This window comes from Martes martes (assembly GCF_963455335.1).
Source record: "Martes martes genome assembly, chromosome: 1".
Taxonomy (NCBI): Eukaryota; Metazoa; Chordata; class Mammalia; order Carnivora; family Mustelidae; genus Martes; species Martes martes.
Window position 1 is genome coordinate 163,278,936 of NC_137888.1, and position 15,885 is coordinate 163,294,820.

A 15,885-nucleotide genomic window follows, 5' to 3' on the forward strand; every position below is an offset into this window, starting at 1 on the left:
ATTTATTTACAAGTACTCAACGGAGCACCTACTATGTGCCAGGCACCCTTCCAAGGGCTTAAGACACAGCAGCCACAGACAGACCAGGTGCCTCCCTGCCCTGGTGGAGTTTCTACTCCAGTGAAGGAGATGAACCATCAGTTAGAAGGCTCCTAGGGTGGGTTTAGGCAGTGAAAGTGGTGTAACATCAAACACAGAACAGACCTTGGTGGTGGGAGCAGGGCGCCAGGGGTGGGGCAAGGGGGGAAATTTAGGCAGAGAGGCTAGAGAAGGCTTTTTTTCCAATTAAAAAAAATGTGTTAAAATATATGTAGCATAAAAAATCCACCATCTTAACTATTTTTAAGTGTGCAGTTGAGTGGCATTAAGTACAGTCACCCTGTCGTACAACAACCTCCACCATCCATCCACGGGACTCTTCATTTCCCCAAACTGAAACTTTGTCCCCATGAAACACTAACTGCCCACCTCCTTCCCCAGCCCCAGGCAGCCACTGTGCTATTCTCTGCTTCTACGGTTTTGACTGCTCTGAGGACATCATGGAAGTGAGATGGGGTCACGTGGAATTTGTCCTTCTGTGACTAGTTTATTTCACTGAGCATAATGTCCTTGAGGCACATCCATGCTGTAGCCTGTGTCAGAGTTTTCTTCCTTTTTAAGGCTGAAGAATATTCTACTTGTATGTACACATCGCATTTTGTTTGTCATTCATCTGTCAATGGGGGCTTGGGTTGCTTCCACTTTTTGGCTATTGTGAGTAATACTGCTATGAACATGGTACACAGATGTCTCTTCAGGACATTGCTTTCAGTTCTTTTGTGTCCCCAGAAGTGGAGTTGCTAAATCATATAATTCTATTTTTAATTTTTTGAGGAACCGCCATACCATTTTCCGCAGTGGCTGCCCCCTTTTACATTCGGACCAGCAGTGGGGAAGGGTTCCAGTTTCTTAGAGAAGACCTTTATGATGGGGAGGAAACCTTTCAGCAGGGACCTGAATAGTGTGAGCCAGCAAGAACTGGCAGGGTCTGGAGACAGAGCATTCTGGGCAGGGGACAGCAGCACAGAGTCAGGAAGGCGGGAATGGTCCTTGAGAGCTAGACCAGGTCAGTAGAGGAGAGGGAGGTGGGCCTCAGAGATTCTTTAGGACTTCCCTCAGTCCACGGACATATTCAAGTCTTCCCCACTCCCCCACCTCCCTTACTGACAGTCTTCCCTGACCTCCATGAGCCAGGGTCTCCATGCTGTCCACCAAGACCCTGACCCTCAGCTCTGGTGGTCTCTTGCCCTGGGAGCTCCCTCTTCCCCTGGTTTTCACTGGCTGCCTTCTGTCCTGGTTCTCTTCCCACCTCTCTGACTGTCCAACTCTGTGCCTCCCCACCAGGCACTTATTTCCCAAGCCTGAGCTCTCCCATCCCCATCCATCTGTCATCCTGTGTTCTGCTCAGGCAGCCTATTCCAGGCCAGCAGCCAGCCCTACTCAGGTCGTATTCCTAGAGCTGACTTCCTGGTCTGACCCCTCTCTGCATCCCACACTCCAGCCTCCAGCTAACCTTTTGGTCCCTTCTTGGAAGCCCCACAGATACCGTCATCCCTCCTTATTCACAGTTTTGCTTTCTGTAGTTTCAGTTACCCATGATGACCTTGATCTAGAAGCAAGTGATGCTCCTTCTGACATATATTCAGAAGGCCTGTGGTTACCTAACACCATGTCACAGCGCCCACATCATTTGTATCACTTTATATCATCATGTGGGCATTTTATCATCTTACATTATCACAAGAACCAGGGTGTGTACAGTACAGTAATGTACTGTATAACTTATTTTTAGAGAGACCACATTCACATAACTTTTATTGTAATCTATTATTATAATTGTCCTATTTTATTACTAGTTACTGTTGGTCTCTTACTGTGCCTACTTAATTTTTTTAAAAGATTTTATTTATTTATTTATTTATTTATTTATTTGAGAGAGAGTGGGTGCCCATGCATGGGCAGGGGGAGAGGCAGAGGGAGAAGCAGACTCCCCGCCGAGCAGGAAACCCAATACGGGCTCGATCCCAGGACCCCGGGATCATGACCTGAGCTGAAGGCAGACACTTAACCCACTAAGCCACGCGGGTGTCCCCTGTACCTACTTTATAAACTGAACTTTATCATAGACGTATGTGTAGGAGAAAACATACTATCTCTAGGCATACCGCGTTTTATTGCACTCCACTGTGTTGTACTTCACAGATACTGCATTCTTCACAAATTGAAGGTTTGTGACAACCCTGCACCAAGCAAGTCTGTTGGCACCATTTTTCCAGCAGTATTTACTCACTTCATGTCTTTGTGTCTCATTTTGGTAATTCTCACAGTGTTTCAAACTTTTCATCATTATTATATTTGTTGAGGTGATCTGTGGTCAGTGATTACAACTCAGCATTTTGTAGCAAAGTATTTTTCATTATGGCACATACATTGTTTTTTAGAGTAATGCTATTCATACTTAATATAGTATGGTGTAAACATAATTTTTAAGCATAAATTTTATGCAAAAAATTTACTTGAATTGCTTTACTGCGATATTTGCTGTATTTTAATGGTCTGGAAAGACCCACAATATCTCCAGGGTCATGTGGGGTTTGACACAATCCGTGGTTTCAGATATCCACTGGGAGTCTTTAGACATACTCCCTGAAAGGTAAGGAGGGTCTGCTGTACCTCTGACTCAGTGCGTCCCAGACCGAACTCAGCATCTTCCCACCCCGTCGGCCTGCTTCTCCTCTAGTGTCTGCCTTTCTGGGTGTTGGCACCGGATTCTAAAGATTCGAAATCCCTGGCATTTCATCTTCTATTGTCATGTGTTAATGACAGATCAAATGAAATTTAACAAACTCCAAGGCCTTTGGCCAGGCATCATGAAGGATTCAAAAACAAGTTCTGTCCACTCTTCAAACCCACCTCAGGGTCTTTTCACTTGCAGTAACCTCCCCCTGAAGCACTCATCTCACCCTTTGCACAGCTGGCTAAGGGTTTCACATTAAATGTCACCTCAAAGAGGTCTCCCCTGCTCATTCTGCAGTGCTGGCTTGCAGCATTCCTGTCTACTTCCTTCCTCATATTTATCTCAAGCTGTGATTATGTCTTTCTTTTTCTGCTTACTTGCATACCATTTGCCTTTCCCTGTAAGAATAGCTCCAAGAGGGCAGGACCACATTTCTTTTCTCCTTTTTTTTTTTTTTTAAGATTTTATTTATTTATTTGAGAGAGAGCGAGCACGCGCACAGGCTTACACTCACGAGTAGTGGGGGTAGGGGCAGAGGGAGAGGGAAAAGCAGACTCCCCACTTAGCAGGAGCTCAATTCAGGACTTGATCTCAGGACCCCGACCGAGATCATGACCTGAGCCAAAGGCAGATGCTTCACCAGCTGAGCCACCCAGGCGCCCCTAGTGCCATACTTCTTTTTACATTTGAGTCCTTACTGCCTGGCACACAAAATAGTACTCAGTAAATATTCTTGAAAAAACTAATAAATAAATGAATACATTAGACTCAGTTCCTGCAGTCAAGTAAGGGAAACAAACTTAGATGCATGACAGTTTAATAAAATGAAAACCCTTGTTTGGTCCTGTATAATTTACTTTGCACAGTGAGGGGCAGAGCTGGGAGCCAGCCTGGCTTCTCACCAGCTCCCCAGTAACGATGCAGAGGGTGTGACGGTTCAGCAGAGTAAACAATGAACCTCTCAAGGCAGGGTGAGCAGAGGAGGGTGAGGGATACAGACTCTCAGAGACCAGAGGCTCAGGTCTGGAGGCAGCCAGGACACCGGGTTGTCCCACACCCCTTGTTCAGAGTCCTGGAGGGCTTGGGGGCTGTCTGGAGCCAACAGGCTGGGTGTGGAGACAGTTAGGATGCCCTGACCCTCAGAGAGCTTGTTCTGTGGCTGATAATCCTCTCCGCTATGTCTAGATGTGCCCATGGCCCCAGCGTGGTATTGGGGCCACCATTACATTTGCCCTCCCTTTCTCCTTCCTTGCTTCATGGCAGCTACTCTGTATACCTAGTCTACAGCCCTGCTGCCCCGAGTTGGCCGTGGAGACCTGCAGTACCCCAGGCAACCCCCAGACTCAACGCATCAGGATCCCCAGCAGCATGTGTCTGCTCCCTGAAGTTGAACTCCAGCCTGTGTACGTCAGCTGGCCAGTCTGTATGGAGCCCCCACAGGGCCCTCAGCCCTCTGACATGCCAGGAAAGAAGCCAGTGGGGCGCCTAACCATGGAGTGAAAAAGCTGTTGACACATAGTCTCTATACCTTACATTTATGTTTTATCCTCTTCTCTGAATGTCATATCTCATGAGTTAAAAACAACAGTTGCCTATGAGATAGAACAGTTATGCGGCAGCCCCAGCATCCTCTGCTGTGTGAGCTAAGCTCTGAACAGGGCAAGGGGCTGAAGTCTTAAGAGTCAGGGCAATCAGGGAGGCTTCCAGGAGGAGGTGAGGCCTTAGTGTTCCACAAAGGAGAGTAGGATGTAGTTAGATGGAAAGGACAAGGAGGGTACATAGAAGGCACAAACAGACAGCGTGGAATCTAGCCATTGACTGAGTTCTTGAGGTCATGGCTGGTCCTTTCTCGGCCTGAAGGGAGATGGTGAGGACAGGAAGACCAAACATCTTATGAGCCATGTACTGGCCTTGTCAAATAGTGAGAACTTGCCAATCATGTTACGACTACTCTCTTAGGATTCGAGAAGCTAAGAGAGCTGACAGGGGCATTTTGATATCACTTTGTTTTGTTTTGCTTTTTATTGTGGTAAGAACACTTCACATGAAATCTACCCTCTTACTGTCCATTGATGGACGAATGGGTAAACAAAGTGTGGTCTGTTCATACAATGGAATATTATTCGGCCTTAAAAAGAAAGGAAATCCCGTCACATGATACAGCATGGATGAACCTCGAGGACATTGTGCTAATTGAAGTAAGCCAGTCACAGAGGACCAATGCTGCATGATTCCATTTTCATGAGGAACCTAAAACGTTGAAGCAGAGAGTAGAATGATGGTTGCCAGGGGCCGAGTTGAGAGTTGCTATTCAGGGATATAGTGTCCCAGTTATGCAGGAGATTGTTTTGTCTTACAGAAGGAAAACTAAAGCTCATTGAGAAGTCGTCGCCTGCTATGGGTTATCAGCAGGTTCGAGGTGAAGTCCACAGTAAAAATCAGGTTTCCTGATCTCTCATTCTGGGCCTTCCCAGATAACATGCTGCTTCTGTGAATGTATTACAAACTGCCTCCAGAACCAAAGATTCCTTCCAAAACTAAAAGTTATTTAAAGCATCCAGGCCAAAGCCAGACTCACAGCAGCCTGGCTTCAGGAGTTAGAATAAGACAGGTGTCAGCGTGAACTGGAGGCAGCCACTGGGTCTTAGGGGCGCCAGGGAACTTCTGTATGGTCCCACCTTCTCCCCGCCCTCCTCCTGGCTGGTGTTGCTCTCTTTCACCATCTTTATCCCTTCTCTGCCTCCTGTGGAAGTACAGCTGACAGCTAGGTTAAAAATGAGCCATGTCTCCCTGAGCTCCTCTCTCTGAATTTCCCAGTGGCCACTAAAGGCTGTGCTGGAAACCCCAACCTGAATTCCCAGGGGAAAGACAATGTCTGTGATGGTAGTGCCTAGAGGAACTTCAGAGAGAGTGCTGTCCAAGAGTCTGGTGCCACTTGTGGGTCCTGAGCACTCTCCCTTCTCTAGATAGGACCTCAGAACACTCCAGCAAGCCCCCTCACTGGGACCCTTGCAGGATTTCCCCAGGACTTGAAACAGCCTTAGAAGGCAGCCCCTCCTCACTTCTGCGTGGATTTTTCTTTCAATGGGCTGTGTGGCTGAGGAGGCTGGCAAGTCTGGAGCAGCAGGATGCCTGCCTTGGTGCTCTGCACTCCCCTCAGGTTTAGTGTGTGATGGAGAGACACCTATGGAGATTATAAGGAAGTTTGGGCGCAGGGACCTTCAGGAACTGAAAAGGCCCAGAGGTAGAGAAAAACAAGGTGTAAAATTGAGTTCCATGGTGCATGGAGGAATGCAGGAGAGGTATCCGGAAATGGTCTCTAGGCTGAGTCACAGGCAAAGGGTAGGACTTAACCTTAAGGCAAGTCCTTAACTGAGGACTTTGCCTCAGTTTCCTCATCTGCAAAATGGAAGTAGTAAGAATATTACCTTGCTCATAGGTTGTTGCAAGGATTCAGGGAGAATACATGTAAAAAGCTAGAGCCATTCTTCGCACATACTAAGTGTTCAATGAATGCTAACTTTTCTCTTATTAAGTAGTAGTAGTAGTTGTTATTGTTGTTACTGCTGTGTTACAGGTGAGGCTCAGAGAAGAGAAATCACTTGTATAAGGACATATGTGTAGGAAGGGGTGGAGCCTGGGATTTGAACCCAGGTCTTCTGACACCAGAGCATAGTCTTTCAGCATCATTCAGGATGATGAGTTCTTTCTGCAAGTGCTAGGGAACCACAGGAGCCACTTGGAGTTGTAAGTGACAACAGAAGGTGGCCACCATGACCTAGGATGGATTGGAGTAAGTGAAAGACTGGAGCTCCCCAAGGGCTAAGAGACAAGTTGAGTTGAGGGTGGAGGGATGCTAGGAGCTCTGGTCCAAGATGGGGACCAGAAAGCTCATCACTTCTGAGGTAGGGCAGTTCTGAGTATGGATAAGGTCCAGGCTAGGTGGAGTGGATGTACATGTGGCCAGAGTCTTCAGAGAAGAAGGTGTCGAGGAGCTGAGAGGCAGAGGGTCCTGGTGTGGAGAGTGGTGTGCCCCGGCAACCACAGATAGGGAGAAGTGAGCCAAGACCCAAGACCTAGGACATGGGGCTTGGCTAGGGGTTGGCAGAGACAAGCATGGAAAAAAACAGGTGGCTGTTTAAAGGCAGAGCAGATGTGAACCCAGGAGCCCTGTAAGTTGGGAAGGTAGTGAGAAACCAGGAGCTTGGAGGATGGTTTCTTCCTCTTCTGCAAAGCAGGACATTGTGGAGAAGGCCCGTGTGGCTCCTGGGCCTACTTGGGACCATCCTGAGGGCCAGGCCATAAAGCCAGGGGTTTGTTAGCCTGCTTTTCATAACAATAATAATTATTACTGTGATTGTTGCACAGTGATAACGATGCCTCCCTCTGTGGCTCTTCACTGAGAAGAGATTTTCTACTTACAATCCTGTATGTGCTTTGCAACAGCCTCTAAAACAATAGTTGTCAAAACCTTTTGGTCTCACACCTCTCTCTCCTCTTAAAAATGACTGAGGACCCCAAAGAGTTTTAGTTTCTATGAGTTTTATCAGTCAGTATTTGCCACATGAAAAGGTAACACTGAGAAAAATTTTAAACATCTTTTCATTCATTTAAGAATAACAGTAATAGGTCTACCACATGTTAACATAAATGGCATTTTTTATGAAGAATAACTTTTCAAAAAAACTTAGTGAGGAGCATAACATTGGTTTTTCATTTTTGCAAATATTCATGTCTAACTTCCTAGAAGATAGCTGGATTCTCCCGGCTGCCTCTGTGCTCAGTCTGTTGGAATTGTTGTTTGGACCAACTTCACAGATAAGTAATCAGAAAAGGGAGACAGAACCCCAGAGGTTCTCAGGCCATGGTTGGAACACTGCTCTTCTAGAAAGAGGCTAAACAGCCACAAGTAATAGCTGGAGAAACTGAGGCATGACAGAGGACTAGGACTCCTAGCTGTTTCTGGGACTGCTACCAAGAGGGTCCCTAAAGGAAGACTAGTCCTCCCAACCTGGTCCCAGAAGAGCCAGGGTTGACCGGCTGGTTTGCCTGGGGCCTGGGGAGGAAATGCAGGACTGGGCGGCCCTGGGGAACTGGGAAGATAAGCGGCCTTGGCCTTGGGCAGAGGGGCGGGCAGTGGTCTGATAGAACACCCACAGCGTCAGCCTGAGAAACGCGATAGCACGGGCCCTGGCGCCCCCAGCCCCCACACTCCTGGGAGGAACCCTGTTCCCAGAAGTCTGTCCCTGGACACTGCCGTCAACCTCGGAGTTCATTTCCTGGTTAAACAAACATCTATATTAAATGGCCCAGTTGGGCAACGCCCAGTAGCAGCTTCTGAGGAGAGCCTCGGGCATATGGCCTGCTAGGCCCCCTTCTTGTCCGGCTGGTGAAGACACATCCATCATCAGCAGAGTCACTAAGGCAGCACGGCCCCGTGCGTCCCACCCAGAGTCTGCCCGTCTGGCAGGAGGGGTTGGGAAGGACGTGCAGAGTGGCCCGTGCCCCAGCCCTACCAGAAGTCTGCCCCCGACAGCTTTGAGATTGAAACAATGGTCATGGTGACAACTCTGAAAGTTGGGGTGGGCCTGAGCACTCCCAGCCATCATCTCTTCATCTCGTCCTGGCAGGGTGGGAGTGCTGACCCCGTCTTCAGGATGAGGACAGAGAGGCATCTGTGGAGGACTTGCCCTCACTGCTCAGCCACTCGTGGCCTGGCTGGGATGTGGGTCCAGTAATCCTGACTTCCAGCATAGTTCTCTTTCCTGTGTAGCATGGTAGGCACTGCTCCAAGGGTCAGAGATCAGAGAGAACCGACTAAGAGAACTAACCTGGGCTTCTGCTAGAGTGCCAGACTCCTACCACCTTTCCAGCACAGGTAAAGAATAGGTGTTTCCCAATTTGAAAAACCCTGCCATCTGTAATGAGCAGAGATGCCATTTACTACCGAGTGCTTACTGTGTGCCAGACACACTGCTAAGTGCTTAGTTGTTAAAGCCAGACTGCCTGGTTTTGAATTTTGGTTCTGCCACTTATTAGCACCGACTTTGGGTAAAGGTTAGAACTTATTTGTGCCTCAGTTTCCTCATCTGCAAAATGGAGGTAATAAGAATAGTACCTTACTCATAGGTTGTTGGGAGGATTCAGTGAGAATACACGTAAAAAGCTTAGAGCCATTCTTAGCACATACTAAGTGTTCGGTGAATGCTAGCTGTTCTGTTATTAAGTAGGTATTATTAATAATAATATTATTATTACCACCACTGTGTTACAGGTGGGGCTAAGAGAAGAGAAATGACCTATTCAGGGGCATAGGTGTAGGAAGGGGTGGAGCGCAGAATTTGATCCCAGGTCTTCTGACATCAGAACATGAGTTCTCAGGCATCATGCTGGATGACAAGTGAGAATTGAGTCACAGGCCCCTGGGAGATAGGAAGTCATCTTGTCTTCATTTTATAGGGGAAGAACCTAAGCTTGAGATCTCCTGACCCCTGTCCTTTCTCTACAAAGTCATTCTCTTGATGGAAGCTTGACCACAGGGTTTCCTAGCTGTTAAGACTTGTCCTGGCAGAATATATTTTCCATTACAAGAGTTTTGTTTACAAAGCCTATTTACATGTGGGACTCTGCAGGAGCCCCTGCTGGGGAGGAGTGAGCTACACTTGTCCACAGAGCCCTACACTAGCCCTGCAGATGCGGAAGGCAGACAGTGAGTCACTGATTCGGTGCCTGAGGGAAGGCAGGAGGCCAGGTGAGACTGGAGGCCTCTGCAGGCCTCGCTGTTTCCCCTCCTGCTCCACAGATGGTATGACAGCCCACCAAGAGTCAGCAGTGAGATGCAGAGGGGAGACTGACCAAGGGCCCAAGTTCTGCCCTATTCAGGGGACCTTGGAGAAAATGAAATCTCCAAAAATACTGTGCTGCTTAGCCAAGCAACATTGAGGGATGGAATAGCTAGAGAAGGGAACTCATTTATTGGATGCCTACTGTGTACCAGGCACTGTATCTCGTTTCATTCATTTATTCAATTGTTGACTGAACATCTCCTGTGTGCAAGGATAGTATCAGGTAGTGTGGCTGCTGGTATAAAGAAGAGCATAGCAAGATGAAAGCTTCTAACAAGTGGCTCTCACCCAGGGGTGAGATTTTGCCCCCACCCCAGGACATTTGGCAATGTCTAGAAACGTTTTTGGTTGTCACAACTTGGGGTGGGGGCTGCTTCTGTCATCCAGTGGGTAGAAGCCACGGATGCTCCTAATGATCCTACGGTACATAGGCCTTCCTTTGCAACCAAAGCTGCCTGGCCTAAAATGTTGGTAGTGCCAAAGCTGAGAAACCCTGGGGTGGAGAATGATTTGGGGTGATCTTTAGGTCAGGTAGTCATGGATGGCCACACTGAGGATGACTTACCCTGAAAAAGTCAGAGAATAAGAATGAGATCTGGGAAAGTCTATCACATGCAGAGAGAACAGCAAGTATAAAGGCCTTGAGTCAGGAATCTATCATCAAGAAGACCAGTGCACGAGGGGCGCCTGGGTGACTCAGTGTTGAGTGTCTGCTCAGGTCATGATCCCAGGGTCTTGGGATTGAGCCCTGTATCAGGGTCCCTGCTCAGCGAGGAACCTGCTTCTACCTCTCCCCCGCCCCTGTTTGTGCTCTCTCTCACTATCTCTACCTCTCTCAAATAAATAAATAAAATCTTAAAAAAAAAAAAAAACACAAAAAAACAGACCAGTGCACAAGATCAGGCTGATTACTCTTCACCATATTTCAGATGAAAAAACTGAGTCTCAGAGGAAATAGTTTGCCAGCTGCCATACAATTACACAACACAGGAGCTGGGATTTGAACTTGGATATGCTTCATTCCAGAGTCCCTTTGCTCTCCACAGCCTCAACTGCTACCCTCAGAGGAGCAGCAATCAGCCTTCGTTGTGTAGTTCAGACCGCTCCCCTACCTGACCCTGTCAATTATTTTTTTCTTAGTCCATCCCTGAGCACTTGGTACCATCCCTGGTTTCCACCTCAATAACAAAAACCACAAAGATAATGATAGCCATTGTTTCTGCTGTGCTGCCCATGCACCAGGCATTAGTCCACGTGAGAGAAGCCTATATAGATACAGACACAGAGATAGAGAGATACCTGTCTGTATATACACTCATTCAGTCTGCACAATATGCAGGTGTTAGGTACCCTTATTCTGTTGTGCCCATTTTACAGATAGGAAAATTGAGGTATAGAGAAAGGCTAAATGACTTTTTCAACTAGAAGGCAGAAGTAGGATTTGAGCTCAAACTACCTAGTTTCAGAGTCTCTGCTCTTAACCAAAACACTGTTGCTCCCTCAACAGGTCATGAGCGTCTGGTCGTAGATCATTCACTCAACCAGTAGTAGCTCCTCGAGTTTAGGTACATGTAAGTTCAGCATAGAAGGGAATTTAGAGGTCAGTTCATTCACACATGGGAAGACTGAGGCCCAGCCTCAGAAAGTGACATGTGCACGTTGTACCAGGAGGCAATGGTAGAGCTGGAACCAGAAGCCAGGTGTCTAATCCGAATGCCCTCTGATCTGCTGTGGGCCATCCCACCCCAGCCTTGCCTGCACATTGCTGGCAGCTGCCGTCTGTTCAGGCTGCCCCATAGTGTCTTTGTCCTTCTGGATCCCAGCCAGCAGTGTCTGATATCTGTCAGGTTCGGGGCCACAGAGGAGGCGTCTGCTTGTGGCTGAAGGCCCAGGCATCTGTCTCAGCCCCCGCCCATCCTTCCTGTTTATAGACATAATCTCAGTTAATCCCAAATCCTCCAGATGCAGAAGTTGGGCCTCAGTGGGTTAAATGGCTCCCCTCCTGAGGTCAACCAGGGTAGTTAGTGCTTCCCAGGTGGGATGAACATTTACATTTATTCATCCTTTCATTCACTCATTAATTTCTTTCAGTCAACAAAAGCAAGCCTACTGTATGTGAGGCACTGGTCGTGCAGGGGTGAAATTTAGGTTCCTGCCTTCTAGAAGAGACATAATTTGTATTCTGAGAGGAGGATGCCCCAGAAAGGATATCTGATCCAGCTGGTTCAGGCAGGGGATCAAAAAAGGCCCCTTGGAGGAGGTGATGGATACCATGGCTAAGTCTTAAAGGATAACTGGGAATTAACTGGGCAGAGAAGGGGAAAATGATACCAAGAGGACAAAGCACATGCAAACGCAAGAAGTAAGAGCCCTCTCTGTGTGCAGAGAAATGCAGGTGGTTCAAGGTTGGTAGACCTGTGGGTGGATGCCAAGATCACATAGTCATGGTAGCGGCTACCTGGTGAGCACTTACTGTGTGTTGGGCAGAGTGGTGAGCATTAGCTTGACAACCTTCCAAGTTAGAGGCCTTCAATATCCACATTTGTAGATAAGTAAACAAGTTAGAGGCCTTCAATATCCACATTTGCAGATAAGGAAACTGAGGTACGTGAGGTGTGAGATCATAGGTCGTGAGTGTCAAGGAACGGGCTGAGAAGTACATGGAGTTTGCCTCCAGCAGTTTGCAGGTCCTTCTGTAAACCCAAGGCTTGTGGAGGTGGGGTCTCCCTTCCCTTCTCTGAATTGGTGCTCTCCCTCCTGATCACTCTGTTCCCTCTTACAGATGGAAGGACAGTCTAGAGCCCATGTCATCGCACAGGAACTGCTGTCTTCGGAGAAAGCGTGAGTCCCCAGTCAGCTGCCGGTGGCCTTGAGCTTGTTAACAGAACATCACCCCTCCCTGGCTTAAACAGGATGGGAATTAATGCAAACTCAACCCTCTTTCCCTCTGCAGATATGTGGAGATGCTCCAGCACTTACATCTGGTGAGTTAATCATTTCTGTTGTCCAAAACTTGTTGCCCTTTTACAAGGCTATGATATAAGAGGCAGAAAAGCAGCAAGGAGACAGGGGTGATTTCGATGAACAGAGGCTTGGCAGCAGACAGATATCCACCAAGGCTTTTTGTGGATGTCTGTCTCCTGGTTCATGTACTTCAGGGGGTGAATAGCACTGTGCTTTCCATGGGTATGTCTCTCTGCCTGGACTGGGGGTCTATTAGGGGCTGTGCTAAGGTTTCTGGAAGGATGTTTGCAGTTTCCTCAGCCCTCTTGTTGAGGAAGGTGGGAGGAGGACAGATGTAGTTCAGGGTCATTGCTATGTGTGCGAGTTTAGGTGAGTGTGTGATTATACATGTGTGGGTGCATGCATGTATGTGGGGGTATATATATGTGTATGTATGTTTAGATCTGTCTGGAGAAGGTATGTTCGCACAATGACAGAAACAGCTGGGGTATAGAGAGGCTTTCTCAGTCATCTCAGCACTGAGGCAGTTAACACCTGAGCCATTGGAGAGGAAATCCTGTGGACTTTCTGAGGAAAGGAGGCCAGACGTGGAGACTGCCTGGGTATCAGGCACTGCCACCCCTTCCAACCCGCAAAACTGCCTGGAAGGTCTCCCTTTGCAGTCAATTCAGTTCACTTCAACAAACATTTTTTTATGAATTCTGAGCTCTCGTGTGGTAAGAGCTGGGAAACAGAAAGTCAGATCAGACAGGTCCTTTCCCAGGAGCTCTCCGGCCAGCAAAGAAGACAGATTAGTAAATGAGAAATTATCTGGAACACAGGGGGGAAGGACTGACAACCTGCAGGAGTCATTCCCTGAGGTGGTGACTTTTGGGATGAGTCATAAGGAGGAATGAGAGAAGAGGGTACAACAGAGATATGGGAAGTGAGGGAGCATCAAGAGCACTTGCTCCCTGAGGTCTCTAAGCCATTTGCAGTCCCCTAGTAGTTTAGCATCTGATGCCACACTGTTCTGCATTGTTCACCACGTCTATCCAAGAACATCAGAGCTAGGAATGTCCACCCTGGACATATTGTCTGTGGTGACATAGAGGCCCAGAGAGAGTGACTGAGCCAGGGTGAACACCTATACTCCCAGTGCACTGTCATGTGTTAATCCTGCATCTCCCAACTGCCTTCAGAGCTCTCTGTGGCAAGGACCTCTCTGGATGCAGCAGAGCCCCAGCACCAATCCAGGCCTCCTGCAGAATCCAACTGAGGTCCCTGTCAGTGACATCACCCTAGTGTCGCATTGCTATGTGAGCAGGGGCCCCCAGATCCCCAGAAGCAGGACAGAGCACTACTCTGGTCTGTGCACCCAGCCCCTCCTTTTTGCCCTTTAGGATGAAAGGTTTGTGTTCATTATTAAACCCAAAAGCCCTCAGGTGTGAAGTGTACCACCCTCTTAACACCTAGAAGATCTCTTTAGGAAGGGCAGGAAGAGTCACTCTCCTGTTTTTGTTTTTGTTTTTTTCCTCTCTCACTTGCCTCTGAGCTGGCAGCATGGGAGAGAGGCTGGGCTTTTTGTTTTCTGACTTTGTTAAGAGGGTTTTAACTGGGAAACTTCCATCTGTGTTTGCACTGCTTCCTGCCGGTTGGAAAGATGCTGAAACCACTGGTAATCCATAATAATATCCTGAGGAGGAAAAGAAAAAGAACCCATAAAAGTCACAGCTCTTAAGCTAGTTTCGGGAAATTGTGGTCCAGAGCTCCTTTTATGACGTCAGTGTGTATGGGGACAGAAGTGGAAGAAAAGCCCCAGTGTTACTCCTAGTCCTAGCCAGGGACATGAGTCCAAAGGAGACCCGTAAACTTCGAGACATTCTCCACCACTCCCAGGCTGGATCCATCTCTGAGTGCTAAGATTGTCAGGTTTTCTCTCAGAATTCCTCCTTATAGATTTGATGGTATTGAAATCCCAACGCTGCCCAGAGATGAGAAGGGCTGATCATGCATTCTGAAACTCCCCAGCTAGAAGGTCCCTGGCTCCATTATGCTGTTTTGAGGGGGAATGGGGTGGCCTGTGGCCTTCTATGTTTGTGATTCAACCCTGTACTTGTGAACTGGTAAACAGAACTAACTCAGGGATTACTAAAAGTTCTGGTCATCAGGAATTGAATCCTAATAGGCTAGATCCCATTTTTGCATAGCCTATTAACTAAAATGGATTTTATATATTAATTTATTTATTTAAGATTTTATTTATTTATTTAGGGAGGCTGAGTGGGAGAGGGAAAAGCAGACTCCCTGCTGAGCAGGGAGCCTGACTCAAGGGGCTCCATCCCAGAACTCCGAGATCATGACCTAAGCTGAGGTTAGCCACTCAACCAGATGAGCCACCTAGGCACCCCTATGTGTTTTAAATGTTTGTGAAAAAAGGCAAAGAAGTTGCATCAACTGTACTTCAAAAAAAAAAAAAGATGTAAGAGTTTTCCATATATTATAGATACTAGACCCTTGTCAAATATATAATTTGAAAAAAAAAAAAAAAAGAGGTGAGCTTTCCGTGGTGATAGCACTCTCAGGAACATGGTGAATGTTCCTAAACGGACTTTCTGCAAGAAGTGTGGCAAGCACCAACCCCACAAAATGACATGGTACAAGAAAGGCAAAGACTCTCTTTATGCCCAGGCAAAGCGACAGGCAAAGTGGCTATGGTGGGCAGACTAAGCCGATTTTCCAGAAAAAGTCTAAAACTACAAAGAAGATTGTGCTGAGGCTTGAATGTGTTGAGCGCAATTGCAGATCTAAGAGAATGCCAGCTATTAAGAGATGCAAGCATTTTGAACTGGGAGGAGGTAAGAAGAGAAAGGGCCAAGTGAGTCAGTTCTAAGCTTCATATTTTGTTATATTATGAGGATAATAAAATCTTGAGGTTATGTTCACTTCATTTGGTTGCTGTTGGTCTTTTAAGAGGGAAATAAACTAGGGCCATCAATAAAATTCTTCTCGTGGGGCAGTTTATGCTTGAAAAAAGAAAAAAGAGGTGAAGAATATATGACTGAGACTGTATGTGATCCACAAGCCTTAAATATTTATGGTGTGGCCCTTTACAGAAAGGCTTTGCTGACTTCTGGTTTAAAGACTTCTTTCTGTCCTTCCAGGAACCCAGTCATAAATGTATTCATCCCCCGCCCATCTATTTGTATAATCAGATTCTCGCCCAATCATGTAACCAGCTTTTCAACCACTCATCTGTCCTTTAATCTATCTATGCCCCCTTATGCCACATCTGTGTTCCCGTTCATACCCTCCTTCAGT

At 47.2% G+C, this 15,885-nt stretch overlaps 1 protein-coding gene and 1 pseudogene across 2 annotated transcripts in view; both read left to right on the plus strand.

The window, feature by feature from the left end:
* FGD5 (FYVE, RhoGEF and PH domain containing 5) overlaps nucleotides 1-15,885 on the plus strand; it is a 120,669-nt gene that overhangs the window by 53,922 nt on the left and 50,862 nt on the right. Inside the window, exons 4-5 of the mRNA XM_080815599.1 lie at nucleotides 12,404-12,462; nucleotides 12,575-12,605. Coding sequence (XP_080671725.1) covers nucleotides 12,404-12,462; nucleotides 12,575-12,605 — 90 coding nt within the window. The remainder of the gene's footprint in view (nucleotides 1-12,403; nucleotides 12,463-12,574; nucleotides 12,606-15,885) is intronic.
* LOC308350397 (large ribosomal subunit protein eL42-like) lies at nucleotides 14,264-15,457 on the plus strand (annotated as a pseudogene). Its single transcript has one exon. The product of its transcript is annotated as a large ribosomal subunit protein eL42-like (transcript).